The 10,547-nt window shown below is 47.0% G+C and overlaps 1 protein-coding gene across 2 annotated transcripts in view; it reads right to left on the reverse strand.

The window, feature by feature from the left end:
- Positions 1-10,053, reverse strand: part of Arpc2 (actin related protein 2/3 complex subunit 2) — a 33,975-nt gene extending 23,922 nt beyond the window's left edge. Inside the window, exons 1-2 of one of the 2 annotated variants that reach the window (XM_059278013.1) lie at positions 9,928-10,053; positions 9,635-9,716 (exon numbers count right to left, since the gene is read on the reverse strand). In XM_059278013.1, coding sequence (XP_059133996.1) covers positions 9,635-9,708 — 74 coding nt within the window. In that variant the 5' untranslated portion in view covers positions 9,709-9,716; positions 9,928-10,053. Of the gene's footprint in view, positions 1-9,634; positions 9,879-9,927 lie in introns of those variants that run through there. The other variant, XM_059278014.1, reaches the window with a different exon arrangement.
- Positions 10,054-10,547: the final 494 nt, after the last annotated feature.

Here is a 10,547-nt window from a genome sequence, read left to right on the forward strand (position 1 = left end):
ATTTGTAATCCTTTCTATGCATATTTCCTTTTTCCTCACATCATCAAAATACCTGCCACACTCCATCAAGCTTGCTCTGGTTCTATCATCTAGATGGGGCTAGATGATACTTTATCACTTGGGAGGTGGTTACAAGAGGATCAGAGGTCTTACATACTGAGAAGTATGGCACAAAATAACACTTGGAAAAAAAAAAAAACCAAGTAGAGCCAAAGCACCCGTTTTCCAATTTTATCTTTTTCTCTAGGCTTATGCTCTGGGACAAATAATTCCTACATCCTTTTTCTCATCTCATTCATAAAATGGGAGAATACAAATGATCTCGCCGATATTGCATAACTACTAGAGACAAACAAGAAAACAGGCCTAGAAGACCTTCTTCCGGTATGCAACAGCTACTCCATGTTTTAGTCAATTAAATTAAACCCCTGGGAAAGTTGTATTACATCCTTCTCTTCAATACCAATGGCAGAAAACTCTACTGTCTTAACAGCTTGCTAAGAGTTAATTCAAATGATTCTAGTCTTTCACATGTGGCAGACAAAATATCCACACTCCCACATTTTACCCCCTTGCCCAAGACCTCTTAAGTGAGAATCTTCTTCTTAAAAAATATTTTATTTACATGTGAAGGTATATACACCATATATGTGCAAGAAAGAACCTTAGAAGAGGGCCTCAGATCTCCTGGAACTGGAGTTATAGGCAATTGTGAGCTGCCACCTAGGTGCTGGGAACTGAACTTGTATTCTCAGTAAGAGCAACAAGTGCTTTTAACCGCTGAGTCATCTCTCCAGCCCTTGAGTATGAATCCTTTATGTCCTCTCTTTGCTCCCTCACTTGTGAAAGGACCAAGATGTCTTCCATCTCTGCTGGGAAATAATGGACTATCTAACGTAGTTTATGACTGTTAAATGCTGATAAAGAGGCTAAATGACATCCTTAAACAAACTATCTTTTTATTAAGTGTATGTGTTGGAGAAAAACCTACCCATAGGAAACATATCCAAGTTTACTCTGCTTCTGCAAAGCCACCCAGTGTGATGACTAAAGGCCAAGCATGGTGGCTCATGTTTCTATTCCCAGCATTTGGAAGGCCAGAGTTCACTCTCACAAGCTTGAGGCCAACCTGGTCTACACAGTGAGTTACAGGCTAGTCAGGGGTATACAGAGAGACTCGCTCAAAAAACCAACAAACAAAAAAAGGAGATGGGGCTAGATGATATTTTATCACTTGGGAGGTGGTTACAGGAGGATCAGAGTTCAATCATCCGTGGCTGAATGTGTGAGCTGGAGGTAGATCCTGACTCAACAAATGAATGCCCTTTCCAAAAAAAGAGAAAGCTTAAATTGCTCCTAAGCTTTCACTTTCAAACTGTAGCCAAGAAACAAAGGCAAGAATGACAATAAACCATTCTTTACCTCTAAAACACAAGAATATACATAATTCAAAAGAAAGAAAGAAAGCAAGCCCACTTAAATCAAATACTAAGATGATGCCCCAGGTAGAGGAAGCACGTAAACACACCCTCCTAGAGGGCTCCTGGCAGTCCTGGAGTCAGGGACCATACTGCCTGACTTAACTGGGTGGGGTGGGGTTATTTGGGGGTGTTGTTTTCCCCTTAGCCCTCAGGCTTGAACTCAATCAGGAAAGATAGAGTTCCTCGCTTTACTACTTCATCAACAGACCTGAGAAAAATCAACTTAAGAAGAACCTTAACTAACGTTCTAAATCATAAACACGGAAGGTCTGAGTCTCTCCAGGCATGAAAGCACCCCAAGCCTGGATCTCCACTGGGAAAATGGCTAAGATCCATTCTAAGAACCTTGCTGTATGACTTGGGAGTATCTATCAAACCAGAGCCATTAATATTTTAGTTCACCCTTCAAGGCTGAACAAAAGGTTCGGAGTAGAAAGGCTGCTAAGGTACTGGGCTAGAGAACAGGAGAACAAGCCAGGCAGTGGTGCACGCCTTTAATCCCAGCACTCAGGAGGCAGAGGGAAGTGGACCTCTGAGTTTGAGGCCAGCCTGGTCACAAAGCAGGTTCCAGGACAGCCAGGGCTACACAGAGAAACCTGTCCTGAAAAAAACAAAAGCAACAACAAAAAGAATAGGAGAACACACACATGTAGAAGTTGGAGGTCTGTAAGCTCTGAGCTACAAATGATCCTTCTGCTTTCAGCACCACAAGCCGGGGTTACAGGGCACACCACACACCAAGCTTGTTCTGCCGTTTTATGGTTTAAAATCATGGTAATAGAAGGGTCCATTTGATAGACCAAAAAGATGAAGCATTTACTGTTTTACCATCTGCTCAAGCTTCAGGTTCAAGGAAGTTTGGAGAAAAGGCAAGTCCTGGGTGCTGGCAAAATGGCTCAGTGAGTAAAGGCACTGCTACCAAACCTAAGGACCCGAGTTCAATCCCTGGAAGTCACATGGTGGAAGGTGAGGACTGCATCCTGTGTAAGTGACCTCCACACTCGTTTCATGATGGGCACAGACACATGTAAATGAGTCCTTTGGAGTTGAGTGTAAGCTCTCTCAGATGTGGCTGTCTCTGAAGTTCCTCTTTTACAAAATGGGGACAAAAGACCCATATTACAAGACTGTCATGAAGCTTAATTGCGATGATACACACACACCTCATATTTCCCAACAAGTGCCTTATGACTAATTTACAGGTTATGTTAAGACAATAGTTCCTATAGTTCTCACAGTAGTGAGTGGCAGGATCTTAATAAAATGTGCCACAGGGGGCTGGAGAGATGGCTCAGTGGTTAGGAGTACATGCTGTTCTTCCAGAAGACCGGGGTTCAATTCCCAGCACCCACCTGGTGGCTCACCACTGTCTGTAACTCCAGGATCTGACACCCTCACACAAACATACATGCAGGCAAAACGCCAATTCACATAAAATAAAAATTAAACAAACAAACAAACGTGCCACACAAATACCACTAGGTTCTGTTTGTGCCCCACGATAAATCTCGGCAATCACAGTGATGGAAATCAAGCACAGTCCTTAGCACACAACAGTCTACTAGCTCCCCAACTCCCAAGACACAGAAGTCAGCCTACAGGCTGCTCCTGGAACTCACTTTGAAGACCAGGCCAGCCTTGAGCTCAAGAGTTCCACCTGCCTCTGCCTCCTAAGCACTGGGATTAAAGGTGTGCGCCATCTGCCAGCTTGTTCTTGGATTCTTAAAACCCTGGGTTTTCTCAATGCTAATCTGTCACATAGGCACATACTGAAATTAAATGAAGCTGCTTTAAAACATATAGGTGGTGCGCATTCGCACAAGCACACAAAGGACAGCACAGTCCCTGGCTTACAGAAGACAAATCCATACATTAGGCTTTTCTTCCAGGTGGATTTAGAAAGGACCAGACTCTGAAGCTGTGGTTGGAAGAGTTTTGGGAATTGTGAAAGCTTTCAAGATCAGGAACTATTTACCCAGTCCAAGGAGAAATAGGATTCCCATTAGCATCAGACTGTTAAAATGACTGGAATTTGTGACCAAGCCAGCTGGATGGTCCTTAGGGTTATTCACTGGACAGCCTAAGACACTGAGACATTACCCAATTCACTCAGATGGGCTGATTTCTTTTTTTTTAAAGACAGACTCTGTAGCCTAAGCTGGGTTATCCTTATGTATCCTAGGCTGGCCACAAACTCATGGCAATTCTCCTGCCTCAGCCTCCCAAGTGCTGGGATTACAGGCATGAGGTACCACATCTGCCTTTGAGAGATAATTCTTAAAAAGGGGAGATGGCTCAGCAGTTAAGAGCATTGGCTGCTCTTCCAGAAGACTTGAGTTCCCAGCATCCACATGGCGGCTCACACTGTCTGTATTCCAGGTCCAGGGGATCAGACATCTTCTGACTTCCACAGGCACTAAGCTTTATATGGTGCACATACATGTAGGGAAACATTCATACACATAAAGTAAAAACAACTTTTTCTTTATATATTTATATATTTTTATGTGTATTGTTGTTTTTGCCTGTGTGAGTGTGTCCAGTCCCCTGGAACTGAGTTACAGACAGTTGTCAGCTGCCATGTGGGTGCTGGGAATTGAACCTGGGTCCTCTGGAATAAAAATAATTCTTAAGCCGGGCGGTGGTGGCAGCGCACGCCTTTAATCCCAGCACTCGGGAGGCAGAGCCAGGCGGATCTCTGTGAGTTCGAGGCCAGCCTGGGCTACCAAGTGAGTTCCAGGAAAAGGCGCAAAGCTGCACAGAGAAACCCTGTCTCGAAAAACCAAAAAAAAAATAAATAAATAATAATAATAATAATTCTTAAAAGAAATCCCTTAGGAAACTCTTTCTTTTTTTTTTTTTTTTTTTTTGGTTTTTCGAGACAGGGTTTCTCTGTGTAGCTTTGTGCCTTTTCCTGGAACTCACTTGGTAGCCCAGGCTGGCCTCAAACTCACAGAGATCCGCCTGCCTCTGCCTCCCGAGTGCTGGAATTAAAGGCGTGCGCCACCACCACCCGGCGGAAACTCTTTCTTTAAAGATTTCTTTTTATTTGTGTGAGTGTGTGTCTGTGCTAAGTTTACAACAACTGTGTCTGAGTGTCTGTGGTGGCCAAAAGAGGGCATCAGATCCTTTGGAGCTGGAGTTAACAGGCAGCTGTGAGCTACCTGAAGTAGGCTTGGAACTGTCCAGTACTCTGTAAGAACAGCAAGTGCTCTTAAAACTGATGAGCCATCTCTTTTGCACCCAAATATTTTCTTAAAACTGGGTATGGTAGCTCTATACTTTCCTAAAAGAAGCTTCTAGAATGTCAACAGTAAGTAAAGTACTGCTAGCAACTATAGTACCCCATTTTTTGTGTGTGAGTCTTTGGAGTTTTTATTCCTAAATGCACCCTGGAAACAAGTCTCCACTGTGGCATTTGTGACCTTCTCTGGTTATCCCTTCCAAGTCCTGAATTAGAGGAATTACTTTGTTGTGCTCACTAAAGATTTTTGATTACTTTCTTTAAATCCTCTACAAGGTTCCAACTATTCTTTCTGAGCAAAGCCCACAAAACAGATTGTATTAGGTAAGAAATGGTCCTTTTCTTTGCTAAACCATATCTCAAAATACAGGGAATAAAAAGATACAAAAGCTGATACACACTCTCAGAAAAGTGTAACAAGCTGGGTGTGGCAGGATGTATAGGAAGCTGAGGCAGGAGGAGCACAGGAGTTTGAAGCCAGCATGGGACACAGTCCCAGGACAGTCTGGGCTGCAGTGGGAGACCCTGTCTCAGAACAACAGAAATGCTAGAGAGATGGCTCGGTAGGTAAGAGCACTTGCTGAGCAACCAAGAGGATATGAGTTAGAATCCCCAGCATCCACAGAAAAAGCCTGCAACCTCAGCTGAGCCAGATGACTGGGGCCCACTGACTCTCAGCCTATTCCAGGTTCAGTAAGAGACCTTGTTTCAAGGGAATGCGGCAGGACACCCAATATTTTTCATCTTGCCTTTCCATGTACACACACACACACACACACACACACACACACACACACACAGTCCTCTCCCTCTCTTTCTTCCTAAGGACTCTGAGGAAATAAAGATGGCTGAAATGACAGTCCGAGCCCTCAATCTAGTCCTGTGTAGCTCTGCAATTCACATCCCAAAGACAATGCAAAGAGTCCAGATGACAGGCAGCAGAGTATCAACCATAATGCCCGGTAAAAAGATCAACTAGATCTTAACTGTCAGCGAGTACATTCCATGGCATCTATAGGCCTAAACAATGTCCTATTTCTGAATCTCTTTAAGCCAGCCTGCCTCTCGGAGGACATATGTGGCACATTTGGGAATGAGAACAAGGTATCAGCAAGACTTAATTTATTCCTTTCTCAAATGTCTCCTCCCACAGTCCTCGCCCACCCCACTCAGCACTACTTGCTTACTGAGTTCTTCTCCCCCTCACAGAACCGTAGCTCCCCACAACATGCACAGGCTGTGGTAAGGAGCCAGAAGGCACTTTGAATCAACAGCAGCTCGAATCTGACAGCATGTCCTCAGCTCTGGACTGCATGGCTGCAAAGGTGACAGGCCTGAGGACGAAAAGGTTCTGGGTGTGCGTGTAGTAACAAAAGAATTCAATTAATTTTCCAGATTACTTCTGCTTTAATTGTGGTCTGGGCAAGAATTCCTAAATGAAAAGGCAATGCTGTTGATAAGCCCTGTGCAGGTCATTATTTACAGTGTTGGGCGTAACTTTTTAATTAGTCATAGTGTGGAGACTGTCAGGAAGGTGTTTTACTGTATCCCTTTGTGAAGACACACAGACAGATCCAATAAGCCACGGCTAAGGCTCCGGTGCGAAGGGAAAAAGTGGGAAGCTTTGTTAAAATTGCCTTTAAATTACAAGATGGCTATGGCCAGCTGTGTGCTTAGAGTTTTTCTTACAGAACTCTCATCCAGATGCAAGTTTAAACTTTCATCTGATGCTACAGGCAAAAAAAAAAAAAAAAAAATCCAGCAAGATGACCCAAGGGATCATTAAAAATAAATAAGATAAAGTAAAAAGGCGAAAAGGGAAGCTAATGCAACTTTATTCTGGTGCATATACTACAAAACTACTTTGAAGAACCCCTCATGAGAGCTGGGAGGCAGTGTGATGGGCGCACTCACCTAGCATGTGCAAGGCTCGGGGTTCTGAAACACACACCCCAAAAACCAAACTACCTCATGTTTTCATTTTGAGTAGGAAGAAGAGCACTGTCCAACAGAACTGTCTGCAGTCACGGGCATGCACACTGTGTAAATGCAGCACAGCTCATGCAGCTCAGGAAACCAATTCTAGTTTTACTGCGCCTTTTTACTTAAATCTAACAAGCTACATGTAGTGAGTGGCTATGGTACAGGACACTGCAGAACAGAAAGACTGACTCTGGCAAAGGCTACCATGAACGTAATTTCTCTGATTAATTTGTTCTGAGAAGTGCAAAGAGCAGGACAGAGCTGAGCCTCCCAGCTTTCTGAACAACACAGCCTTTCACCTGTCCAGGGGCTCTCCTCTGGCCCATTCCTCTCTTTAAGGGCATTATCTTCTCCTAACACAGCTTTTCTAGCAGTTCCCCCCTAACTTTGCTAACTGCCTCTCTTCAAAAGGCGCCGTACACCCCCCCCCCCCCCCCCCCCCCCCCGTTTTTCAAGACAGGGTTTCTCTGCGCAGGCTATCCTAGAACTAACTCCTCTGTAGATCATGCTGGCCTCAACTCAGATTGCCTCTGCCTCCTGAGCTCTGGGATCAAAGGTATGCACCACCACCATGCTCAGCTTTTTTTTTTTTTGAGACAGAGTGTCACTATACTAAACATCCCTGGCTGGACTCAAAGTTGTGTTGATTCTTCTGCCTCTATTTTCCGAAGGCTAGGACTATAAGAGGGTGCCACTACACCCCGCAGAACAGGCAATCTCAGGAAAGTCCTGCCTTCACTAGTCTCTTTTCAAAGATTTTCAAAGTATTTTTAAACAAAATGTTGTGAGCATATTTGTTAAGTCACATCTCCAAGGTTAAGACAAAATATATTACCTCCTCAAACATTAAACCTGGCTACAGTGAGCATCTTTACAAAAAGAAAAAGAAATGTCTTGGAAATTTCAATTCATGTCCTCCCCATTTAAAAACCTATTTTAATCTCTCCAAAGGGTAAACTTTTTATTTGTAACAGAGTAGCCCAAGCTGATCCTCCGCTTCCACCTCCCGAGTGCTGTGATTACAGGCACACCACACCCAGTTGGCACTTTTTTTTTGATACAAGCTCTCACTAAGTCCTGGAACTTTTGCTCCTGTCTCATGCTCCTGAAAGTTACAGCTGAAGTGCTTGGACTACAAGCATGCACCACCAACTCCAGCACTCTTGGAGGAAAGTTTTCTAAACAGAAAAAAAGACTAAATAAAGTTCTGAATAATGTGTCACATTTTGGAGTCACAAGTTATTAATACACAAACGTGGAAGTCCTCCAGCATTAAAAGGCATGCCTCCACTTGAGCACACACGGCCATTTACCCTTGTAACCACCCAGGACTCATTCTTTGCCAGTCTAGACTTGAGAATGTATATATTAAGATCAGTTGTGAAAATGCAGAAGTTATTTTAACTTCCTCCTTTGTGCTACGCTACTCAAAAAAAGTACACACCCAGCACCTACACTGAGTCCCAGGGCTGACTCACTTCAAAACTTCAAATGCAAAGAACTGGTATGGGAGGCTGAAGACAAGAACCAAGACTTGCACATGTACTCAGCTGCCGCTCTGGGCAGGAAGCAATAGGCCCACCGAATGCACCGAATCAAGAAAAGTCCTGTTTTGTTTTGCAGATAAAATCTGTGACCTTACAAAAGAGACAGGACAGACAATACATTCGATGTAAGCAGTGGGTTCATGCTTTTCCAATTCCGTGAACCACAAGTTCATTATGAATGTGTAGAATTTCCCCTCTCCCAATCCTTCCTTCTGGGCATCTACAGGCAACTCACTTTTCTATTTCTAGTTCCTAGTTCACAGAAAACAGCCCTGCACTTATTTCCTGACTGCGAAACCAAAATGGGAAGCCCCATCCTTACCAATGAGGAAATGAGGCAAAGGAATGGCCACAGGCCACCATAAATTATAACCTAAAACCCAATTCCTCTGCTCAGGTTTGAAATATATTAGAGAGGCAAAGCAGCTTTGGGGGAGGAGTTTGCCTTTTTGTGTGTTTGACAGAGAAGGCTTGAAACACGTCCCGGATATTAAGATGCCGATGTTTAAAAAGGTTATCTAAGAACTTCATAGATTCTGGGAGCAGAAGCAGCTATTAACCGGGTCCGCATTACCGTATAAGAAATCAAAGACCAGGGGTCTTGGATAAGAATTTAAGACACACAACCAGATAAAAGCTGGTCTCCAGAGAGCTAAGGAGGGTGTGGATGGAGGACTGTTGGCTTTGCCTGAGAAATATACAACAAAATGACTAGTTTCTCTCACAGGTTAGAGAGGCAGGTAGAGATCACTGGGGTTTTTTGGGGGTTTTTTTTTTCCTCCTTTAGCTTCCGAGGCTGGGTCTACTTTCAGTCTTGCCTCCTGCTTCTCCTGGGGGGGGGGGGGAGATGGGGGTGGGGAAACAAGAGTGCCGGCGGGCGATCTCGGCCTGCCTGTTCTTCCCACCTCGCCCTGGGAATTCCTGAAAACTCCATTCCATCCTGCTTTCCCAAAGGGGGGTGGTGGTGTCTCTCTGGGTTCGGAACAATGACGGAGAATATACAGAGGGAAGTGGGGCCCCTCTCTTTCTCCCACAGGGCAGTGGGCTCTTGGGCGTGAGTCCTGCTGGCCTTGGCTGCCCTCACGTCCCACAGGTCTCCCGCTCTCGGGCACGCCTTGCTCCTGTCCACTCGCTGCTTCCGCATCCCCGTCTCAGCCTCTCCCCACGCCTCTCGGGCTCTTTTCGGCCCGCCGCGCCCCACCGCCTCCCGACGTCCACCCTTGCCCGGTGGAGCCCCGAAGCCGCGCCAGGTTCCCGATCTCTTCCCCCCCCCCCCAACCCGGCCCCCTCTTAAGGCTTGGGGAACTGGACGCCACCCGGGATTAGCTAGGGTCAACTCGGCCTCCTCCCGGCGTGCGTTCGCTCGCTCGCTCGCTCACCCGGCGGCCGCGTTCTCGAACTTGAGCGCGAGCGTCTCCTCGATGATGCGGTTGTTCACCTCCAGCAGGATCATGGCGGCGGCTGCCCCGGGCAGGGGAAGGAGAAACAAGGGCGGTGAGGGTGGGCAAGCGAGGGCAAGGACGGAGGGGAGCGGCCCCGCTGCCCCTGATGAGGGAGGCTGGGTGCGGTAGGTGAGGGGGAGAAGGGAACGGGGAGCGGGGCGGGGAGAGGCGGACGCGCGCGCTGGCCCGGCACGCGCTGCCCTGCTGGAGGCAGCCACTACCCGACCGACCTGGCCCCCTGAAGCTTCAACCCGCCTGCCGAGCCGCCGCCGCCGCCGCCGCCGCCTCCGCCTCCGCCGCCGCCTCACCGACGATCCCGGTCCCCGCCCAGCCCCCGGCTCCAGCCGGCCACTTCCGCTCTCACACCCACTTCCGCTCGCCGCCCGGGCGCGCGGCCCCGCGGCGCCATTTCCGCTTCGACCCCGCGTGCACGCGCCCGCAAGCGCGCCCCGGGTAGGAAGCGGGCAGAGGGCACGCCTGCGCATGTGCGGCACGCCGCCCCGCCCCTCCTTGACCATTGGAGTCCCACGCTCACCTGTCTGTCATTCCTCGAGGTCGCCCTTACTGTCCTGCTGCTCCTTCCCGGCCTAGTCCAGAAGCCCGACTCCACCCTTCCGGTTTTATTTCAGACGCCCCTTAAGAAGCTTCCCCTTGGGGAATTCCTTGCTTCCAACTTGTGGATGCCCTTTGCTCACTCCGTACTCAGGGCTACCCTGGGGCACCATCATGCCTTCTTTTCGCCCGCGACTGTTTAGTGGGCATCTCTCCTTCCTGGGGATCCAATGATTAACGCAATACATGAGGACCTGCCCTCCTAAAGCTTATAGTCTGATAAAGGAAACACAATAAA

This window comes from Peromyscus eremicus, chromosome 13 (assembly GCF_949786415.1).
Source record: "Peromyscus eremicus chromosome 13, PerEre_H2_v1, whole genome shotgun sequence".
NCBI lineage: Eukaryota > Metazoa > Chordata > Mammalia > Rodentia > Cricetidae > Peromyscus > Peromyscus eremicus.